Source organism: Lipotes vexillifer, unplaced genomic scaffold (assembly GCF_000442215.2).
Source record: "Lipotes vexillifer unplaced genomic scaffold, Lipotes_vexillifer_v1.1 scaffold2194, whole genome shotgun sequence".
In the NCBI taxonomy this organism is placed as follows: domain Eukaryota; kingdom Metazoa; phylum Chordata; class Mammalia; order Artiodactyla; family Lipotidae; genus Lipotes; species Lipotes vexillifer.
Window position 1 is genome coordinate 196,520 of NW_006777784.1, and position 23,830 is coordinate 220,349.

The window sequence follows — 23,830 nt, forward strand, 5'->3', positions numbered from 1 at the left end:
GGAATGTGAGATGAACCCCACCTACACGTAGACTCAGGCATGCTCCTGGGTCTCTTGGGTCTCACTTTGTTGATAACATCTATCGAAATCCTCAGTAGGACTTTACAAAAACAAATGGAGTTTAAAAGCATTTTGTCAAACTTAGATTAGAGCCAGGTTGGACTTGGGGAGAAAGTGGAAGAGTGTTAGTGCAAGTTTAAAAAAAACCAAACAAACCCCAAATAGAAATTTATCCTGCAAGAAAACAAAGGTGGGCTAAACCTTCCTAGCTGGCTTATGAATTATCATGTAGACGTCACTATCATTCAAATATCTTTTATATTTATTTTAAATTCTGGAATAATTCAAAATGCAAAAAGTTCAAGCGTAATAGACAATGTGTGCCCACCCCCCATACATGTGTCATATCTCTTAAAAAATTTAAAATAAAAAGTGCCGTATTTTTTCACATGCACTCCTGAGGTTGGGATGCAGCTTTAAAGATGTGATACCAAGACATTGTGTGCTAGTTTAATTGTAATGTTATTTTCTGGGTGGTACTGAAAATAAAGGTATGGTTCAATCACATGGTATCTGAGATTAAGTGACACTGTGTAATGTCAACACAGACTGAGTTCCACTTCAGCCTGTTCCTTTTCACAAAAGATGGCAATCACTACCCGAAGTTACCCTTTTTTTTTAAAATGTACTGTTCTTTATTATCCGTTAATAGATTTTTTTAGCATCTTTACTGGAGTGTAATTGCTTTACAGTGGTGTGTTAGTTTCTGCTGTATAACAAAGTGAATCACCTATACGTATACATCACCGCAGTTATCCTTTTATCCAATCTTCTGTCTCTTCATTCTGTATACATCACAAATATATGCAATAAAAACTGCATATGCCGTTATTTTCTGTTTTAATTTACTCAGAGAATATACTGACTATATTCTTTTACAACAGAAATCGTCATTAATCATTATGCTTTCAAAAATTTTCCATGGGGCTTACCTGGTGGCACAGTGGTTGGGAGTCCACCTGCCGATGCAGGGGACACGGGTTCGTGCCCCGGTCCGGGAAGGTCCCACATGCTGTGGAGCGGCTGGGCCCGTGAGCCATGGCCGCTGAGCCTGCGTGTCCGGAGCCTGTGCTCCGCAACGGGAAGGCCAAAGCAGTGAGAGGCCCGCGTACCGCAAAAAAAAAAAAAGAAAAAAATTTTCCATGATGAAAGGTTGGGGTCTAGTTAATTCATTCTAAATACCCTATAGTGTTTTATTGTTTTAATACACAATTATTTATATTTATTCATTAATCCCTATCATAGAATTACTTTCTCTTTTTCTGCTCTTACAGAGAGTACTGAGGATTGTTTGGTGTGTAGTTCCTGGTTCATGTTTGAGAATTTCTACAGAGAGATCGCTAGTCAAACCTACCTCCTTAAGTTTAGAAGTTACTGCCAAATTACACGTAGAATTTCTTAGAACAACACTCAGTATTATACACGTGTTTTTCAGCCCTAGAGAAAACTTCATTTCGAAGTCAAGCTCCACCACTAACTTGCCATGTGACCTTGGACCTGTCACTAATTTTTCTTTGCATCAGTTTTCTCATCTGTAAAACAGGACGATCATCCTCATATCCAAGTCTCAGGTTTCTAGGAGAATTGGATGAGTGAGTGTAAACTGCTGAGAAAGGCAGCAAGCACAGAGCAAGTGAGGCCATCGCCATCATTATTAAGCTATTATTGATAAAGTTACCAATAGTTCCTGCATACTATATCACCTTATTGTTTGAAATAGCATTTCCTTGGTTACGAAGAGAGTTGTTTCATCTTTTCTCACATGTATTGGCCTTTCCTTTCCGCTTACATCCTTTGCCCAGTTTTCTATTTTGTTTCCAATTTTTCTTACTGATTTGTGAGAGTCATTTATAAAATGCTGGTGATTTATTGATCGTATGCCCAGCTTACTTTCCTCTCTGTCTTCGCCTGAAGTTTTTTTTATTATTATATGTATGCTGTTTGTGATTGAACAGGAGTTGTTAGCTATGATGTTGTAGGATTTTTCCCAATAAAATTTGTGTTTTGACCCCTATTCCCTTACTCCCAAATCATGAGTACTGTTTCTACATACTTTTCTAAATGTGTTAAGCTTTGCTGTTCATATTTGGAACTTAAATTCAGTTGGAATTTATTTTTACAGATGGCATGAGATAGTGATGTTCGTTTCCTTTACAAATAATCAATTTTCTTGACAGCTTCCTTTAAGGATAAGTGACCCAGCCCCTGTGGCCCCCAAATCTCACCGTGTAGGCCTGAGTGGAGTTCTGTAGTCTGTTCCAGCGGTTCCTTTTTCTCTCTCTCTGCACCAGAACCGCAATGTTTAATGACTTACGCTTTTGATGATTTTATTGGGATATAATGCATACAGGAAGGTGCTCATCTCTGAGTGTACTTTTCCACAAGCACTAGAGGTAGAACATTCCCAGCCTCCAGAGCCCACACTTGCTCTTTCCAGTCACTAACCCTTTGCCCAAAGTACCGCCACGCTGACTTCTAATAGCATACATAGATTCGTTTCACCTGCTTTTTTTTTTTTTTTGCTCTCTGTAAATGGGATCTCATAGTATGTTCTCATATGTATCTGATAGATTCCATTCAACATTATATTTCTGAGAGTCACCCAATTTTTTCTTGTAGCTATAGATCATTGATCCTACTTTAAAAAATTATTTCCCCTATAATTTGAAATAATTTTACACTTATGGAAAAATTGCAAATAATTAGTACAAACAACTTTTTTCCTTCAACCATTTTAAAGTAATTTGCTGGCATGTTGTCCCATCAACCTTGAGTACATGTACTGTGTATTTACTACAAACAAAGGCATTTTCCTATGTAACCTCCATACAGTCATCAAAATCGGGACATTAGAGCTGTTACCATTTAATCAGGAGGCTTCATTCAAGTCTTTTCCATTGTCTCAGTGATGCCCAACCAACCAAAGATCCAGTCCAGCATCACAGGGTGCGCTGACCACTGGGCATTTAATTTCCTTCCGTTTGGAACAGTCCTTCAATCTATCTTGAACTTTCCAACCTTGACATCTTTGAAGATACAAGCCAGTTATTTTGCAGAATAAAAATTAAGTTTGTCTGATATTTCTTCATGACTCACAAGTCCTCCTATCATTTTAGTTTTGATTCGAATATAACGCAATTCACTCGAAACTCGAAAGGACTAAAAATACTAGCACTGAATCACCGTGGCGATCATTAAAAATCACCATTGCCCTGAAATCAAGTTCATTTTGTCTTTTTTCCAAGAAATTTGTAAATTCGTATGTTTCAGATGCAACTGCTTTCTTTTCAAATTAAATATCCTTGCCATCTTATGTTACTGAAATTAAATGTTGCTGAGAGAAATTGCATTTGGTATAAATTGCCACCATTTCAGCTTACTTCATGGATAGCTACTGAACTGGATTTTGGGGAGTTGCTCTTTTTGAAGACAGCCAAGTGATTTAAAGCCTGCAAGCCAAATAATGAAGGCTCAGATGGATGTCTCTGTTTTGTCATTACGGATGCTTAAAATGTGCTGAGAAGGACAGCATTGTGCAGATCTTTTGTTTACAAGTGAGACTCAGAATTAGAGATGTGTATGCTTCTGTGTATGGGAAATATGTCAGTAGCATCCTGAGGCAGAGGATCCTGAACCCTTTTCATGGAGATTCCTGCCTGTGTGCTGCCCTGTTTTCCAGGTCTCCCAGCTGTACCTGGGCAGTGCGGGGCAGCCCTGCCCCTCTCTGCCACCTCACATTTTCTCCTGTGCGGAGAGAGCCTTCCACCAGCTTTTCCAGGAGCAGAGACCTCAGTGCTTCATTCTCAGGTGAGCCTGTCCCTCACCCCAGCTCCAGGCTCAGTTCTGCCCTGAGGGCTTGGCGGTAAAACCATCCTCATTTCTTCCGGTTTACGTTTATTTACTCCCTCACCAGTTTGTGGTCCACTAAGTGTGCAGTGAGTACACTTGACTCGTTACAAAGGAGAAACACCTTAGTTGTTAGAAATGGCGCTGAGCGTAGCTGAATCGATATCAACAAACTGAACCTGGAACTCATTTCAACCATTCAACATTATGTTTGTGAGAGTCATCCAGTGTTTTCTTCATTTTGAAGATTTACAGCTTAGAACTAGTGTCTTGCTTTCAAACCTTAGAAAACATGGGAAAGAGAGGCACCCGATACTAGTACCACCCTTCTCCAAAATGTGGTGCTGAGCAAAATACCATGCACGACCTTGCAGATGTGGGATTTCCCACCCGCTTCTAGGTATTTATACCTTTGTTCATATGTCAACAAAATTATACACTCAAAGTAATTTTTTAGTGAAATGCAATGGTAATATTAGCTCATAAATACCAAGATGCTCAGGAGGGAGCATTTAGATCGGAGCAAAAATTCTTCACGTCAAAAAGAAGTGTACCACGAGAAGTAGGGATGAAATGTGATTATATATTGATAGAGGAATAAAGAAATATTTAGGTATTAAAATAAGATCTGCGTTGAGAACTGTGTTTTATATCAGACCACACTGCCACAAGAGGGAGACTTTCATAAATACCCCTGGCTTTGCGTAGTTTTCAACAGTAGTGTTGGTTGAAAACTGAATGTGTGAATAAAGCTTTGCACAACCTGAGTCAAAGTGAGATAAAAGAGTAACTATGGAAACCTGGAAAGAACCCAGATAATATTTAAATATTTAAATAAGCACTTCTTTATATACTTTTATGTTGTTAATTTAATGAAAAATTCCATGGAGGGTCACATCGATGGGTTGCGAACTGTAGTGTTCTGGTTTTCAAAATAGTGTGCAAATGGTTGTTTTTACACCTGTTCTGAAGTGTCCCCTGGGGTGGGGTGGGGGACCCAGGCATTCTTGAATCAAGCAACTCTGCTTTCATCTGCTTTATCTGTTGGGTTTCCTGGTCTCACTTAGACAAAAAGAGAAACTTTTTAAAAATCATGAGATGGGGCTTCCCTGGTGGTGCAGTGGTTGAGAGTCCACCTGCCGATGCAGGGCACGCGGGTTTGTGCCCCAGTCCGGGAGGATCCCACATGCCGCGGAGCGGCTGGGCCCGTGAGCCATGGCCGCTGAGCCTGCGCGTCCAGAGCCTGTGCTCCGCAATGGGAGAGGCCACAGCAGTGAGAGGCCCGCGTAACCGCAAAAAAAAATAAATAAATAAATAAAAAAATCATGAGATGGTGGGGAGTGTGTAATAGTGTTGACAATAATAACAACTCATATTTATTGAGAACCTGCTAAGTGCCAGACCCTCCTCTAGGTAGTTTCCATGTATCATCTTATTCATTGCTTTAGTAACCTTGTAGGATAGGTATCATCGTTATTATTATTATTGTCATTTTGTGTGTCAGGTGCTGAGTATTAGAAGGGTTAGCTAATTAGTCCAGGGTCTCCCAACTAGTAAATAGTTAGTGTAGCTGGGATGTGAGCCCAATAGTCTGGCTTCTGAGCCCGAGTGAAGGTTATCCACACTCACAGCCAGACTCTAGGGCATGGCTCGCCCAGCGCCGCTAACCTAAGGAGGCTTGCAGAGGTCCCTCCAAACTCACCTAAAATGATGGTTACAAATCCACGGACTTTACTAAATTCTCATTGAATCCACTTAATCCTTGTCAAAGACTTTGGACCTTAGCGAAGCTATGAGGGGCCAGTGAATCCATATCCTTTGGGAACCTACTGATTACAGAGTTCACAATGCCTAGCATGTTCTTTCAGTGAGGAAACCTGTTTGTCTTTGTTTCTACATGTACTTGCTCATGGAATTGTTTTTCTAACAATAGTAAGGTTTGTTAACATTCTGCAGAACTAATATTCCTTTGGGACATTTTTAAAGGCTAATAATGCCATGTTATCAACCACTTATTCTGTAAAAAAGATTTCTTCATTCATGTTTCGAGAAATGAAGAGCAGGGCTTCCCTGGTGGTGCAGTAGTTGAGAGTCCGCCTGCCAATGCAGGGGACGCGGGTTCGTGCCCCGGTCCGGGAAGATCCCACGTGCCGCAGAGCGGCTGGGCCCGTGAGCCATGGCCGCTGAGCCTGTGCGTCCGGAGCCTGTGCTCTGCAACGGGAGAGGCAACGACAGTGAGAGGCCCGCGTGCCGCAAAAAAAAAAACCAACTGTTGCCAGGTCATTTCCTCACCCTCTTTGTGCCTGAGAATGATCTCTGGTTATTTAATTTTTTTACTATGTTCTCCAAAACCGTAAACTTGTTTTTTTTTTTTTTTTTTTTTTTTTTTTTTTTTTGGGGGGAAAAGAGGATCTGGGAAGGCTGAAACCAGCAAACAAATAATGAGACACCTCGCCTGTAGGTCTGGTTCCAGCAGGCCTATATTCGATTCCAAATTTAAACATGTAAGTCTCTTGCTTGGGTTAGAAACTATGGAGAAGCAAGAAAAAAGCATTTTACAAATAAAGGGGGCATCTTAATAGGCCATCAGTTTAACCATAAGTTGACCAAAATTTGTGGAAAGAAAGAAAAAAAGACCGGTGCAAATGAATATTGTTCACGTCAAGGTTTATTTTCTTGTATATATTTTAAAATATTGTGAACGTCATACTCTTTTTGTATTTGCTCTGAACAGTTGGATTGAAAATACGTAATACAGTTAGAGTCTGTCGTTGTTTACATAGAAAGTGACACTTTGGTGGGATTGGCCAGATAAGCAACTTCTGTGGGGGGATTACTGAGAGGTGATAATAAAGTTTCAATGTATGTAAAAGAACTGGTAACAGTCAACTTTGATGACATTAATAGGCTGGTGATAAACCTTCAACCCCAAAAGTGATATTTTGACATATAACATTGTATTAGTTTTCGGTATACAACATAATGATTTGATATTTGCATATATTGCAGAATGATCACCCCACAATAAGTTTAGTTAACGTCCATCACCATACATAGTTACAAATTTTTTTTCTTGTGATGATAGCTTTTAAGATCTAGTCTCTTAACAACTTTCAAATATACAGTACACTATTATTAACTGTAGTCACCATGCAGTGCATTACATCTCCAGGACTTATTTGTCTTATAACTGGAAGCTTGTACCTTTTGACTCCCTTCACCCAAATTAAGACTGATTTTAAATTATATGCAGTAACATTTGCTTTTATATGAAGACACCTTATCCTGCCACTTCATAGACCGAAAATACTGTCAGGATTGAATGAGGAACCACAAAGCCCTATTAGCAGCTAAGGGAAAGGTCAAATTTCACACGATAAAACTCAGACATTTGACTCAAGGAGACACCTGCAAGTAGACGGATGTTTTCACACTGTTCTAGCAAGTGTTGTTAACAGGTGTTTTCCAGCCCACAGCGGATTAGAAGGAGAAACTCTCTTTTCATTTCTTCTCTTTACAAAGAATGTATGATAAATCAACTCTACAATGCATCTATGGTGTTGTGTGTGTTCATTAATGACTTTAATTCATAACCATTTATTAAACTCGAGCTATATATTGGGCATGTGCAGAATTCTACAGCACAGCTCAAAGTATTTTAACATTTTGGGTCAACTTGGGAAAGGTAGTGTAAACTCTTTGTTCAGATATTGTAATATGCTTACTAATGACACTAAAGGATTAGAGAATCTATAAAGCAATGCGGTTATAAAGTAGACCCAGGTTACCTAAAAAAATAACAGGATCTACTGGTTTAATTGTAATGACAAGAAACTGTAGTCTCTATGTAAATTATAGACTAAAGCACTCATTTATTAAAACAATGCTTTGAGAAAGAGCAGAGTGTGACTTCTAAAATGCATTCTAGATTACTTTATGTAAATTGGCTTTATGTAAATTGGGTTACTTTATGTAAATTGGCTTTATGTAGTGAATACATTCTAAGCTGCATTTTTTTGGATAAGGTAGATATAACTCTTCCAAATCAATTAGCATATGGGAATCCATATTATAATGTCAATGCAAATTTCAAGTGAAACTATTTCTAATTCATTTGTTCATTTTACCCCTTTCTCATGGCAAATTAAGGGTGTCATAAATAAGTGATTTCCACTCTTAGGTTTGAGTATGGCTTAAACTTCATGTCCATCATGCTTTTTTTGGTCTCCCTTTAAATGATCATCCACATGCATTTATTCAGTGTACAAGACATTCTTGAAAATTACCCAGCCACAGTTTTTGCCCAGCATCCAAGTGTGTGTGCTGTGCGGTAATAAAATACACGCATTGGAAAAAGTTATGAACTGACTGTAAATCATTATAACATCACAGGTGTTCACTGAAATTATGTCTGTTTAGGAGATGGGCCAGTACTTTCTGCATGAAAGAAAAATTGTATTTAGGAGGTGAGTAGAAAAGAATATCCTTGATACACAGAGCAACGTAGTAGAAGGCTTTATGTTCAGGGTAAGATGAGAGGAAGGTTCGTTAGGTGGCCCTGAAAAGAGAGGAGCGAGTGAGCAGAGTTAGATGGTGGAACAACCCCTTGGAGGTGCCAGAGGGCAGACACGTGCAAGATGCTGCCCCGAGGGGCCACGTGCACGGCAAACAGACACATGGTATCTTCCACTGGGAGATACTGGTTGAGTCTGGACCAAATCATTTTGCCCTACATCTTAGCATAATGTGAGAGAAGAACAGTCATTGAAGGTCATGCTGATGAGCAGTTTCCAAAGAATAAACAGTAGAACGGTAGCAACGTAACAGGAAGGACATATCGGGATGGTCTTCAGCACAGAATCGTGGAGAAACTGAGGCGTAGAGAACATTTTCCTTGTGGTTTACATCGATGGCAGAATTAAAGATTTATAAATTAAAGGTTGTTATCCGGAGTCGGGGGTGGGGTGGGGGTGGGAAACACAAAGGGAAGGGGTTTGGGAGGAAGCTGGCCATTTCTAAGTTCCATGCTATCACGGTGAGCAGTGTTCTCCACAGAGGGTGCAGAGAGGGAGAGAAAGAGATTTAACTGGTATCTGAAGGTGAGCTCCAGAGATGATTTTTGGTAGTTTTATGCAGGTAATGCACATATTTTTAAAGGACACACAGCTGTAACTTTTCTGGATTTTGATCTTATACTTCGGTTGTCCGTCTTGAAAGTCTACCTAGGTTGACATTCTGCCTTTGCGATGGGCTTCAGAGTGAACTTGACTCCATGGGCAGATGGGTTGGAATCCTGTCACTGTAGACACTGCTTTTGTTTCCCTGGACCATTTCAAAACAGCTGAGATCAGTTAAGGGGGTGGTTGTTTCTAGTCGCTGTATTTGAATTTCAAACTGTGGAAGCAGGGACTTTCCATGGCAGTAGGTTTATTGGAACATAAAAGCCATGTTTTGGGAAAAAACACAGTTGCCTGGGACTTTTCACTAATTCTGGCCCAAATGAGTTTCAACTTTAAGACATTCAGTTGCATTTAAATTACTTAAATAAATATTTATTGAGCAACTGCTTTCACAGAGAGTGATGGGGTCACCTTGATTAAGCCCTTATTTTTTATTGAGGAGGCTACAAGTTTTTACTCTGAGAAAATCCAGCTGACTACCTACTACCAGGATAAGAGCACGTAACTTTTAGTGGCAGAACTATGAAAATTTTATAGAAAAAAATTCCAATGTAAAATAGGAACAAATCATGCCAATAAAATTTGAAACAGTACATACTGAGGAAATGTATACTTACTTCCCTTTGCCTATATTTTTATTTAAAGTTTTATTATGGCACAATATTCTCATTATTTTGTTTTAAAGTTGAGCAGCAGAACAGTATTGGTTTTGCATTTTTTCTGTATTTCTCTTAACACATTTGTTTAGCGCCACCTATTGGGCAAATGGATGATTAAAGATTAAAAAAAAACCAAAAAAACAAAGAACACCTCATTTCAGTTTAATCTTGAATCGTGGACCAGCAGTGCACAATGAAAGAATGCCATGTATTTATATTTGTTCAGTAGTTTTAGGTTTATGCTAATTTTCTGCCTTATATGTCTTTATCGTTATTCAGATACGGTGATTAAACACACCGATTCTGCAAAAGATTGCTCGGGTTTCAATCCCAGCTCCACTATTTATAAGCTCTGAACCTTGGGACATTTACTTAATCCATCAATTTCCTTTTCTATAAAATGGAGACAGTAGTTGTGAGAATTAAAAGAAGTTATTTATACATATACACGCATATACGTTCATACATGTATATGAATGTGTGTGTACGGTTATATTTAATTTATATATAACTTTATATATATATAGTTCCTGGCACATAGTAAATAAAGTATAATAAATGTTTTCTACTATTATTAACGAAAGCAAAACTAATCTTTGCTATTTGTTGAATGCTTACCATGTGCCAGGCACCAAGCTGAGCGCTTCATACACCGGACTCTGATAACCACTGAAGGGGTTATTCTGCTTAGAGTAAAGGAAAGGAGGTTTGGGAATTTATGAAACTTGTCACGGTGGTAGAACTTGTCATTAGCAGAGCTGGAAAGGGGGGGCAGAGCACATGCATCGCGCCGTTCATTACCCTGGACTTCCTGTCTGGGCGTGGGTCATTATCTTTTATATTCATTTTCTATTATAATAAGAAATTAGTGTGTTATCAGATACAATGCCAACCAACTAGAAGCCAGAATATTTTAAAATGTTATTTTATTCATGAATTTTTAAACAATTGTTTATTGTAATATTTAAAATGTGATATAATTACACTATTAATTTTGCTGTATATTTATTTCATATTGTTGGAAAAGAAGCAAAACATAGGACCTTCATAAATACTGTTTCAAATTATTTTTCAGAAACATTTCTGCCATTACTACTATCAGTGCACTATTATGATCTTTAAAATTAGGTTATTGTAAAGAGACCTAAATCATAGGGTTTCTGTAAAGATTCAGTGTTTCTCTCCAAAAGTTCAAACTTCAAAAACAGACGTTTTAATATATTTCGCTGTTTCCACAATGTTTAGCACGGTGACTTGTGATTAGAATCCAAGTGTTGTTTTATAATCTTTCAAAATATAAAATACTCCCAGGTGAATTGAATGCCTTAGTAGAGCAGTATCCAGAAAGTTAAAAAATAGCAGCAAACTTTTTTTTTTCTAATTTAGAATAAAAGTCTCAAAAAACACTATCATCAGAAATTATAAGCCACCACCAGGTGTATCAATAAGGTATCATAGTGCCCATCTTGTGGTTGATGCAGGAACTACATTTAAGATGTCAGTATCTTGAAAGATACAGAAAAGTACCTTTGAACCTTCCAGATTTTCATACATTTTGGAGAATTGCTTGGCCATCATCATTATCACAGGCACGATCGGTTGTGAGAAAAAAATGACCTTCATCCTATAGTCAATCTTTAAGGAAATATGTGAAGAATTTCAGATGCCAGGGTTGATCTGTGGAGCTGTATTAACAGCATTTTAAAGCTGCAAACACCCATCTCTACAAGAGCACCTCGTGATAAGATACACTGGATCCAACGGCTTCATCTAGAATTCTTATTATGGAGCAAAAACAGGGTATGGGAGGGTTATCTAGGGACTCGAGGTGCAAAAGAGTATGTGGCAAAGTAAATATGGGTTCAGAAGAAGGTTGTAAACAAATGTTTAAGTGAATTCGTTATTTTCAAAGGAAATTCTGACGATTGCTTATATTAACCCTAATTCCTCCCTCCAAAGCCACGGAAGCACTTCTACTGTTCTATTCAAGTTAAAAAGCCCAAATAGCATGTGCTGAGTTGTGTGTGTGTGTGTGTGTGTGTGTGTGTGTGTGTGTGTGTGTGTGTGTTACACTGAGAGGCTAGTGAAAAAAAGGGAGTCGTGCTCTGTGCAAAATTATCCTGTTACTGTTAGCTACCCTTTGAGAGGGAGAACGCTAGCAGTTTGCATTTGAGAAAAGAATGACCTTAAAATTGCAATATTGTGTTGTATGAACAATGGAGAACCTCTTAGCTGAGGGAACATTCCTGTCTCTCTGCTATTATTACGCAATTTTGTTTAAACAGATGCGTAACTCAATAAATGTTTCCCTTTTGCTACAGGTCATGAGCATCTTAGAAGCCTTTGGACATGCCAAGACCACTCTTAATGACCTGTCCAGCTGCTTCATAAAGTATTTTGAACTACAGTTCTGTGAGAGGAAAAAACACTTAACTGGAGGTAAGTGTAAAATTAACAAAGGAGATCTCTGGAGCTACCAGAAGGGGGCAGAGAAACACCAAGCACCCAGTGACTGGCAACAGTGACTGGTGTGTGTGCGTGTGCGTGTGTGTGCGCTCGCACCCACATGTGGGTGTATCAGTGTGCACACCCAAGGTGTCAAGTTATGAGTTCTAAAATTATTGTGAATTGAAGAATATTCTGAAATGCAAGGTGAACCTTTCAAGGCAATTTTTGTGTAAACTATATAATATGAAACCAAACCAAAAATAGCTGAAATGAATCACACTTGCTGAACACAGAAACAAACTTAAATATCAAAATAATGTGTAACTTGAGTACATAATTCCTTCTTGCAAGATACGTTGAAATCTATTTTAAATAAAACTGTATTTTAAAGTGATTGAATTAAAACAAATCAAAAAATCAAAATGATCACCCAACTAAACCCAAACAGAACTATTTCTTATTTGATTTAAATATTTAATGTGTACTTCATGAAAACCCCTTATTTGAAATTCAACTAGTTTAGAATTCACTTGGGATTTTACATCTTTCAAATCAAAACAGATTATCCCTGCAAATTAATAACATGAATATAACTGGAGTTAGAATGCCTGAATCTACTTGGAGGAATAGAGTATTTTCAAAAGTTTTTTTAACAGCTGTTAGCACGCAAACAATTGTAATTATCTCTGAAAGAGATCAGTTTTATTTGGTGTTTCAAGTTGCACTATCTTCCCTTCAGGAAACAAAAGTCACTTTTGACCATAGTTTCGAAACAAATAACCTGTATTTTGCAGTAAGGTATGTCCAAATCCCATTAGTACTAAATGAAATTTGGTAAAAAAATATGCATAAAAAGGGTCAGAAAAGATAATTTTAGATGTTGATGTTAGAGGCTTAAATTCTGCAATAGGAAGGCTGTTTTGTTTTGTTTCTCACTCCATGGCTAAGAGCTCTGTTTGAAGATCTACCATTTTAGGAAAACCTCAGAGGAGAAATGTCTTGAGCCTCAAACTCTGGTTTTCACATCTTTGTTTGTAACACCCCAGTGAGACTATCCCTCCAAGTGGAGGGCACAGCCTGGCCACCTCATTTGTGAGCATAATTTCCCCTGAGCTTTCCAGCACCAAGGGTTGGAGCCATAGCAACTGGGAGATTCAGGGGTTCCGAAGGTTGCACGTCCGAGCCCCTTGCTACTCCAGGGGGACCCGAAGATAAATAAGGACACTGTGTAATCTGGGAGCTTGTTAGAAATGCAACCTCCTATGCCCCACTGCAGACCTCAGGATTGGGACTCGAACAATTCCTGGGAATTCCCTGGTGATTCAGACAAACGCTGAAGTTTGAGAGGGACGGTTCTAGCCCAACCCAAGTAAAGCCGGATGCTAGGGCTTATGCACAATTGGCTCCGAGGAGATGCAGCATGTTCTTTTTTGGAAAAAAATGGAAGAATTTTATTTATTTATTATGTTGGGGTTGTAAAGTTTATACTTATTTTTTTTAACTTTTTATTTTATATTGGTGTGCAGTTGATTTAACAACTCTGTAACAACCAAATAGAGAAAAGAATTTGAAAAAGAATAGATACATGTATATGTATAACTGAATCACTTTGTTGTACACCTGAAACTGATACAGCTTGTTCTTGATTCAATATTCCCTTTACCAAGATGAAGATAAGTGGCTTCTGACGGTCTTATCCATTCCTAATTTTGTTTACTTTCTTTTCTGGATAGAATTTAACATGTCCTCCTCAGGAACGTTAATTTAGAAAATAATTGTATGCTGCACAAAAACAGAAGGTGAAGGCTTACTTGTGGAGCCTTCTGTTAATCATCAGGCAGCCCCACGGAGCTCCAGCATAATCAGACCCACAAACACCTCTCACACAGCCTCTGCAGGCTGCACACTGTGACAGGGTGACAATAAATATTCATACAGATGAATCTGAGGCACTTCCAGGTCCTGAAACACCCTCTGAATTGTTAAAGAGCTGTGAGCATCAACGTACTGCCCGCCTGGCACATGACTTCATTTTCAGACAAGGTCACATGCACAGGTATGGGGGCTTGGGGCTTAGCCATATCTTTTTATGGGACACAATTCACCCCACGACAGAGAATAAGGAGAGATCTATTGTGTCTGTCTTTACCTTTCAAAATTATTCTCAGTCTAAGAAAACTTATCATCATCACCTCCAGAAACAGGCACTGTTAAAACACTTTAAGAAGCTGTACGTCAATGGGATGTTTTTGAATAACTCCATCACTAAGAATCCTTTTCTGAAAGAAAAATTTTAAAAAGTATCAATTTAAATTACTTTACATGTTTTTTAAAGACAGCTGAGTCCTTCAAATTAGTCCTGTGTAAAAGCCTTCTGAATTTTAAGTGTTCACTAAAATAGTAAACCAAACTGGACTAAGGTTTTTACACCTCAAATTAGGTAAAATATATGTAGGTTACAGGTTGATTTCATGCTTCATGGTAGTCTAGATTTTCTTAAATTATCAACACATAAAATAGTTGTAATGAGTTTATTGTACAGGGAATATTATCTTACTACTTTTAAGGTTGATAGATGCTGTATATTTCCTTTATCGACATTATTGCTTATACTTTTATAATTTAATGCCAACTCCTTGATCAGGGATGCAACCACCAATTGTAACAAAGAAAATACAAGTCTTAGTCTTATGAAACATCAGCTACAGAAAGTCAGGATTGTTTCTTATTTTGAAGAAAGTTTAATTAATAAAGAACATTCTAACCTGGGCTTTCAGTCCAGGGTTTTTTCCCATCTGATTACTTATTTAACAGTGTAATCTTTCTAAGTTCCCCAAGCCCCTGTTTCTAATATGCTCCCTTGATTCCAACTCTGTTGACTGTAGACCAAGTCTCCCCCCTTATTTCTTCCCCCGCACTTGTCAAAATCTGAGAGCGTCCTTTCCCATTTGTCTGGTTGTTGTCTGTGGCTCCTCTTAGGATACAGGTTTGCTGATGGCAGAGCGCTTGTCTGTCCGGGCGCACAGTAGGCCTGCGTTCAGTATCTGTTGGATTACAGACTGAGGAGTGGCACTGGGGAGCGATCACAGCGAAGCAGCCACCATTCAGTTCAGGGAGGGGACTGTGTAAACGCCTCGGGAACTCATTCATGCCAGCAAAGAACACCTACTGTTGAGAGTGTACAGTAGTCAAGGAAAGTTATCAACGTTTAACTCTGGATTATTTTTTTGTAAATTAGAGCCGATTCTCTTCATAATGAGAGTTTGTGTGTGCTAAGGGTAGAACCATTATCTGCTTCCTGAGTGTGGAGACTGGCAAAACAGAAACGTGCTGAAGGGTCTACAAAGGTAGGAGGACCCAGAACCCACGTGTGGGAAGGGAAGAATAATTGACTCCTTGTCTTTTCTGTGCCTTGAAGACACCCAGGCTTAGGAAGTGGAAATTGAAATTTACTAACAGTCAGAGATGTTTCCCAATAAATATGCCAAGGCTGTGCTATCTACTTGGGAAAGTTAAAACCTAGAGTGAACACAAAGAGATGGAAAATATATTAAGATGTTGGCATTTCATTTTTTCAAACCTTGATTTTAACTAGACAAACAAATAAATAGTTTTCATCTTCATTGATGTCATTGTCAACTATCCTTAGTATTATACTCTCGGTTCTTTTAAAAGTTTCAGAATGGCCATCATCAAAAAGTCTATAAATAATAAATGCTGGAGAGGGTGCGGAGAGAAGAGAACCCTCCTGCACTGTTGGTGGGAATGTAAATTGATACAGCCACTATGGAGAACAGTATGGAGGTTCCTTAAAAAACTAAAAATAGAACTAACATATGATCAAGCAATCCCACTCCTGGGTATGGATCCAGAAAAAACATGGTTCAAAAGGATACATGCACCCCAATGTTCATTGCGGCACTGTTTACAATAGCCAAGACATGGAAGCAACCTAAATGTTCATAGACAGATGAATGGATAAAGAAGATGTGGTATATACACAATGGAATATTACTCAGCCATAAAAAAGAAATAATGCCATTTGCAGCAACATGGATGAACCTAGAGATTATCATACTAAGTGAAGTAAGTCAGACAGAGAAAGACAAATGTCATGATATCCCTTATATGTGGAATCTAAAAAAAATGATACAAATGAACTTATATACAAAGCAGAAATAGACCCACAGACATAAAAAACAAACATGGTTATCAAAGGGGAAGGGGGTGGATAAATTAGGAGTTTGGGATTATCATATACACACTACTGTATATAAAATAGATAACCAACAGGGACCTACTGTATAGCACATGGAATTATACTCAATATTTTGTAATAACCTGTAATAGAAAAGAATCAGAAAAAGAACATACATACATATATATATGTATATATATATATATATATACAAAACTGAACTGCTGTGCTGCACACCTGAAACTAACACAACATTGTAAACCAATATACTTCAATAAAAAAAAAAGTTTCCGGGAATTCCCCAGCAGTCCGGTGGTCAGGACTCAACGCTTTCACTGCTGAGGGCCTGGGTTTGATCCCTGGTTGGGGAAATATGATCCTGCAAGCCATGCGGTGTGGCCAAAAAATTTAAAAAAATGTTTTTTTAATGAAAAAAAAAATTAAAAAAATATTTCAGAGTGCTTTAATTGATTGCATCTCCTTTGAAGAACAACATCTTTTAGTGCAAACAGCCTGGGCTTTGGAGATAAGCCAGTTGGGTTTAAATGTGAAAAGGCCTGCAGCAGGATTTAAATGAGGCAAAGTTGGAAAAACACCTAGCACAGTGCCTGGTACACAGTAGGTACTTTAAACGGTGATTCCTCCTCTTGGGATCCGGGAAGCCTGGGATCTTTGTTTCTTTTTGTCCCCACTTACGGATGGGGAAAGTGAAGTTGAGAGGGACATGTAGATGCCAGTATCAGATTCAGGACTGGGGACCGTACTTTGGACTCCTGATTGAGGCTCCGTTTCACCTGTAACACCCCCCGGCATTATTGATCCTGGAGAGTGAGTCAAAAGTAGTGCCTGGGGGTGAAAGAGAGACTATTTGGCTGCATTAATTAATCAGCAATGTGCTTTTGGTGATTGCTGATTGAAGGCATGATGGGCGTTTCTGGGAAGAGATCTTATTAGTCATATACTGATAACCACTTGGGTGGGCAGAGTGAGAGTGGGTTCTGGAAGTTTCTGGAAGCCAGTGGAAGGGCACCTGTAGCACTTGACCTTCTTGAAGGAGAGGGAGGTTTATCTCTTCCATCTCCTTTCATCTTGAACGAAAATGGGTATAGCTCTATAAAATCCTTTCACTGCATATTATGTTACATATAATCTGCAAACATATATTTTTTCAGTAGAGAAACTTTTTGGAAGACCTACTCACATAGATTTCTGGAAAGATGGAGGATCACAAGTTTACTTGCAGTCAAGAATATTTCTGACATAAAATATTTTAAAGAAATGTACAAGTCTTCAGAAATCAAGAAATTAGTAGAAACTTTCTGTGCATGGACACTTGCCTGAATGAGTCAGAAACATTTTTAACTTCAAAACCTATCACTTTCCTTCCATTATTCCAGTTTGATTTTAAACACAGCAGAAAGGCCTGCATTTTCCCCATTCAGAAGAATATTAGAGTCTCACAGAAATTTGAATTTTTGGTTGTTTTGAATTTTTGGTTGTTTTCTTCCATCTAAAATCTCCTTAAAGATGGACTTTAAAAAAAAAAACCTACTGATCAAAATTCTAATCCACAGCAATATTATTCACTGCTGGAGATGAGCTAACTAGGATGTTACTGTTTTTGAAAGATGAAAGGTATTGAAGTCACTCTGTGATGTGGAATTTGATTAGTTCTGAATGCTGCTTTAAATTAAGCTTGTGTGTTGGCTTGAACAAGTGGGCATAAGGTCAGTCTTTTCTCTGAGTATAGAAGCTTGATGGTCAGAAGGTCGCCACTTAGCCCTCCATTTTCACCTGATATTCCGTTAGTTGGTGACCAGAAAATAGCAGTGGGGACAGCTATGACAGTTTATTTCCTATGTGTACAGATTTTTAGAAATATTCTCTTGAGCAGTTAATTACTTCAGGGTTAATATTATCAATAACAAATGGAACATGTTTTCAGCATTTTGCTTAAGAAGGAAAAAGTAGGAGAGAAAATTGAATAATTAAGACCTCAATTCGAAATGACCACCTGATTAAATACTCATGGAGAAATGGAAAAGAAACCACACCACCTCATTCTAATTTTACCATCTCCTTCTGGCTTTAATGCCACTAATTGAAGGGGTATTTTGAAAGAGTCTTTCTTTATGCACTTTTGATAACTTTTCTAGAAGGTGTCTAATGAGACAACTTTTCTTAATAAGGTTTATTAATTTTGAGATTTTATTTTAAGCACTGATCATCATTCTGACTGACTAAATTGACCACTTACAAAATTTATAGGAACAAAGCACTGCAATAGTGGTTCCATTTGTTCAAGTAGATTTGCTATGTAAAACCCAAATTGGGAGACCTCACATTTTTTGCTTTCAGAGGCTGGACTCTGGAATAATTAGCAGTAGACTCATTACACAAAATTTGGTTTATAGTTCAAATGGAGGGAAAAATTAAATTCATTTTCCTTCCTAAAACTGCTATTTTTTTGATCCCCAAAATTATCGACCATGAATTCTTACTTCAAAGTGGAAAACTATAGTAATTCACAGTTGCATTTAAAATTCAAGTACATAACTGTTTACTGACCATTCATAATGATAAGAATAAACCTAAACTCAAATAAAACAATACTCCAGAAACAGTAGGATTTTCAGCATGCCAAATATATGGTCCTAAGTTCTGATTAACACTAGATTCTGAATTTCCAGTCCTATCTTTGAAGCAAAACTGGGGTTGTGATTCCCAAATTGCATCCTTTCCTCATTTCTCACGTACTATGAACGAAATTTCAACATGTATTTACGATGTGGGTTATTTTTTCTTTTGCTTTTGTGATGTTTAAAGGCAGAGGAGCAAATAATGAATCCTTGATATGAGTCCTACTAATACGTGTGAGGTCACAATAAACCAGGAAGATGACTGGACACTATTCACATTGTGCCTGCATTGCTTACAGACACATTACTTATTTCCTCCCTGACTAGAATGTAAACTTTATTGTTGAAGGACCAGTATCATTATCTACCACTGCACTACAAACCACGATTTAGCTCCCTCTTATAATTCCAGTATATTAGGTCTTGAAACCTTAGTACCATTCTGTATATTAAATTGTATCTTCATGAATTCACATAGTATTTGCCTTTGCTGCAGTGAGTTTCTTCCAGTGTTTCCAGCAGTGAAAGACCATTGTCCGTATCTCTTGTCCTATTAGTGCAGCTATAAAAACCTTCTGAGCTGTTTGACAGTAATTCTTGCTAATGTCTACAGCAGAGCATTTAAAATCAATGTCTAGTGATATATACCCGAGCAATATGTACCTGCAAATTTTGAGACATTAATCAAGAAAATTCTAATACTTACTTTGGTGGCTTTGTTATAGGCAAGGACATGTCTTGTTTCAGATTATACTTGTGCACAAAAGTATACGTTGGGTCAGGAACAAGGTAGGAATGTCCCCTCTCACCACTCTCTTTCAGCATCATACTGGAAATCCTAGCTAATGTAATAAGATAAAGAAAAAAAAAAAACAAAGGTACACATATTGGGAAGGAAGAAATCAAGCTGTCTTTGTTGATTTGATTTTAGAAATCCAAAAGAATCATCATCAACAGCAACAACAACAAAAACTCCTGGAACTAATGAGTGATTGTGGCAAAGTTTCAGGGTATAAGGTTAATATACAAAAGTCAATCGCTTTCCTATATATCATCAGTGAACAACTGGAATTTGAAATTAAAAACACAGCACCGTTTCCATTAGCACCAAAACAAAAATACCTAAGTATAAATTTAGCAACATATGCACATGATCATCATAAGGAAAACCACAAAACATTGATGAAAGAAAGCAAAGAAGATCTGAATGGTGAGACACTCAATGTCCAATGGATAGGAAGGCTATGAAGACTCGGTATTGTTAAGATATCCGTTCTTCCCAATTTGATCTATAGATGCAGCACAATTCCAATAAAAATCCCTGAGTTACTTTGTGGATATTGGCAGAAGGTTTGTATGGAGAGTTAAAAGATCCAGAATAGCCAGCACAACACAGAAAAAGAAGAAGAAAATTGGAGGACTGGCCCTACCCAACTCTAAGACTTACTGTAAAGCTACAGTAATCAAGACAGTGATTCAGTAGCACTGGTGAAAAAATAGACAAATAGCTCAATGGAACACCAATAGAGACCACAGAAATAGACCCACAGAAACATAGTCAACTAATCATTGACAAAGGAGTGAAGGCAATTCAATAGAGAAAGGATAGTCTTTTCAACTAACTATGCTGGAAAAACAGAACATCCACAGGCAAAAAAACCACGAATGTAGGCACAAAGATATCACCAAAAATAGCTCAGATAGATCATAAATCTAAATGTAAAAACAAAACTATAAAACTTTTAAAAGAGAATAGAGGAGAAATTTTACATGACTGTGGGTTTGGCAGTGACTTTTTTTTTTTTTTTTAATAAATTTATTTATTTTATTCTTGGCTGCGTTGGGTCTCCGTTGCTGCGCGTGGGCTTTCTCTAGTTGGGGTGAGCAGGGGCTGCTCTTCGTTGTGGTGCGTGGGCTTCTCACTGCAGTGGCTTCTCTTGCTGCGGGGCACGGGCTCTAGGCACGCGGGCTTCAGTAGTTGTGGCTCGTGGCTCAGTAGTTGTGGCTCACGGGCTCTAGAGCACAGGCTCAGTAGTTGTGGCGCACGGGCTTAGTTGCCCCCGTGGCATGTGGGATCTTTCCGGACCAGGGCTCGAACCCGTGTCCCCTGCATTGGCAGGCGGATTCTTAACCACTGCGCCACCAGGGAAGCCCGGCAATAACTTCTCAGATACAACACTAAAAGCACAATCCATGAAAGGAATAATTGATAATCTAAACTTCATTAAAATTCAAAATTTCTGTTCTGTGAAAGATACTGTTAAGAGAATGAAATGATGAGCCATAGGCCAGGAGAAAATATTTGCAGAAGACATATCTGATAAAAAATTGTCTAAAATATATGGAGAACTCTTAATATTCAACAGTAAGAAAACAACTCAGTTTTAAACATGGGCAAAATATCTTCATGGACATCTCACCAAAGAAGACAGACAAATGGAAATAAGCACCTGAGAAGATGTTCCACGTTATACGTCATCTAGGAAATGCAAATTAAAACAAGGATGAAATACCACTGCACACCTGTTAGGATGGCTAAAATCCAAAACACCAACAACAACAAGTACTGGCAAGGATCTGGAGCAACAGGAACTCTGATTTATTGCTTATGGGAACGCAAAAGGGTGCAGCCACTTTGGAAGATAGTTTGGCAGTTTCTTACAAAGCTGTTCATATTCTTACCATATGATCTGGGAATCACATTCCTTGACATTTACTCAACTGAGTTGAAAACCACATCTGCACGCAGTGGAGACATAAATGTTTATAGCAGCTTTATTCATAATTGCGAAAACGAGAAGCAACCAAGATGTTTTTATTTTTTATTTTATTTTATTTTATTTTTTTCACATCTTTCAAGATGTTTTTTAATAGCTGAATGGATAAACAAACTGTAGTATATTCATGCAATGGAATAGTATTCACTAATAAAAAATGGGCTATGAAGCCAGAAAAGACCAAAAAAGCAACTTTCAATACATATTATTAAGTGAAAGAAACCAATCTGAAAGGGGCACATACTGTGTGATTCCAGCTATATGACGTTCAGGAAAAGGCAAAACTATAGAGACAGTAAAAAGATCATTGGTTACCAGGGGTTGGGGGAGAGGGAGGGGTGAGTAGGTGGTTCACTGATTTTTAGGGCAGACTATTCTGTATGATACTGTAACGGTGCACACATGACATGCAAATTTCTCAAACCCCATAGAAATGTACAACACCAAGAGCGAATGCCAATGTAAACTACGGACTTGAGTTAATAATAGTGTATCAATATTGGTTCATTCATTTTAACATATGTACCACTCTAGTGCAAGATGTTAATAATAGTGTAAACAGCGTGTGAGGGAGGGGAGAGAGAGGGTATGTTGGAACTCTCAGTACTTTCTGCTTAATTTTTCTGGACTTGAAAAATTTCTCTAAAAATAATGTCTATTATTTTGTTTTTAAGAGGTCTGTGCTTGGAAAGAAGCTCCATTATTATTTCTTCTAATTAATCTGTGTAAATTTATGGAAATGAAACTAATAATGCCATTTGACAGAATCCCTTTTCTTTTCTTAACCAGCCAGAATTTATACATATATGCTAGAGAAATCCAGACTTGTTTCACAACCTCTTGGCCAGAGCAATTTTCTCATCTTTTCCTTGTTGATGGATGGGTTATCTGCTGAAGAGAAGTATGGACTCCACCTGAACAATTTATGTGCCCATCGGTAAGTGATTATGCGTTTTCAGGCTGGTAGTTCTGCCTTCAAATTGTGGTTGCATTTTAGCGGTCCTAAATTTTCTTCTTATTTTTCAGAGAAGAAATGGTGACTTCTTTTAGGAGAATGAATGGATATACTGTTAGATTAGAACTATCTGTATAACAGGGCTATTACCGTTTATTGAGTGTTTAGGTGACGTTTTGTGTATGTGTATTAACTTATGTTTCTATTTTCCTAGTTTTCAGATCAGAATAAAAAATCAGCGCACATATAAACTTTTATATTCCTTTGCTGTATTTTGGATATAACGTTAGCTATGCATTCCTAATTTTCAGTAGTCTTTTGAAATAATGGGACATAATATTTGAGCACTTATGATTCACTAGTAACAGCTGAGATTACATAATGGCTTAAGATGAACAATACACATAAACTGGGGGGCTGATTTTCTGCAATGGACGAGGAAAGTGTTTGTTAAAACGAGGATGCCTTGGTCACAGGAGGGCCGCAGAGGGGAGGAGTCCTAAGACAGTGAGCTGAGGGGTGTCTTTGCAATGTGTGCATTTCCGCCGACTGCCTGATCTGGTGTGTCTTCCCACAAGGACTGGTCCAGATTTGGATAGGATGGGAGCGAGCCAATAAGGAGAGTAGACCCCATTCAGAGGAGAAGTGGGTGAGAGATAGGACAGAGAGGGAGCTGGGTGTGCGGGTCCAAACACAGTAGTGCATTCCTGGCAAAGCAGGGAGGAGCTGGACTCTGAAAGAGACGTGGATTTGCTTCAGATATCTGTTGACGCCTGACTTATTGTTTCCTGGCTCTTTGTTATTGGATTCGAGAAGAATGGGGTGAGTGGTCATGACTTTATGAGAACTTCGGTAAGAGAAAATAAAGGATGCATGGCCTGAGGACCAATCATGTTGTTTGAGAGTTGAAGGTGGAGAGCTGATTGGACAAGGAGGTGGAGATGTCAAATGCAAGCTGAGAGACGGGGGATTTTCCAGGGGCGATGGGGTCTTAATGGAGTGGAACCCCTAGACCTGTCCGAGAAGGGACAGAACAATATCTGTGGTCGCCATTGTCTGGGTTGGCGG

The 23,830-nt window shown here is 38.3% G+C and overlaps 1 protein-coding gene across 1 annotated transcript in view; it reads left to right on the forward strand.

Annotated features, from left to right (window-relative positions):
• Positions 1-23,830, forward strand: part of MYO16 (myosin XVI) — a 463,256-nt gene that overhangs the window by 194,302 nt on the left and 245,124 nt on the right. The window contains exons 13-17 of the mRNA XM_007451283.1: positions 3,740-3,867; positions 5,178-5,186; positions 6,314-6,410; positions 12,067-12,184; positions 22,597-22,744. Of these exons, the coding sequence (XP_007451345.1) occupies positions 3,740-3,867; positions 5,178-5,186; positions 6,314-6,410; positions 12,067-12,184; positions 22,597-22,744 (500 nt within the window). The remainder of the gene's footprint in view (positions 1-3,739; positions 3,868-5,177; positions 5,187-6,313; positions 6,411-12,066; positions 12,185-22,596; positions 22,745-23,830) is intronic.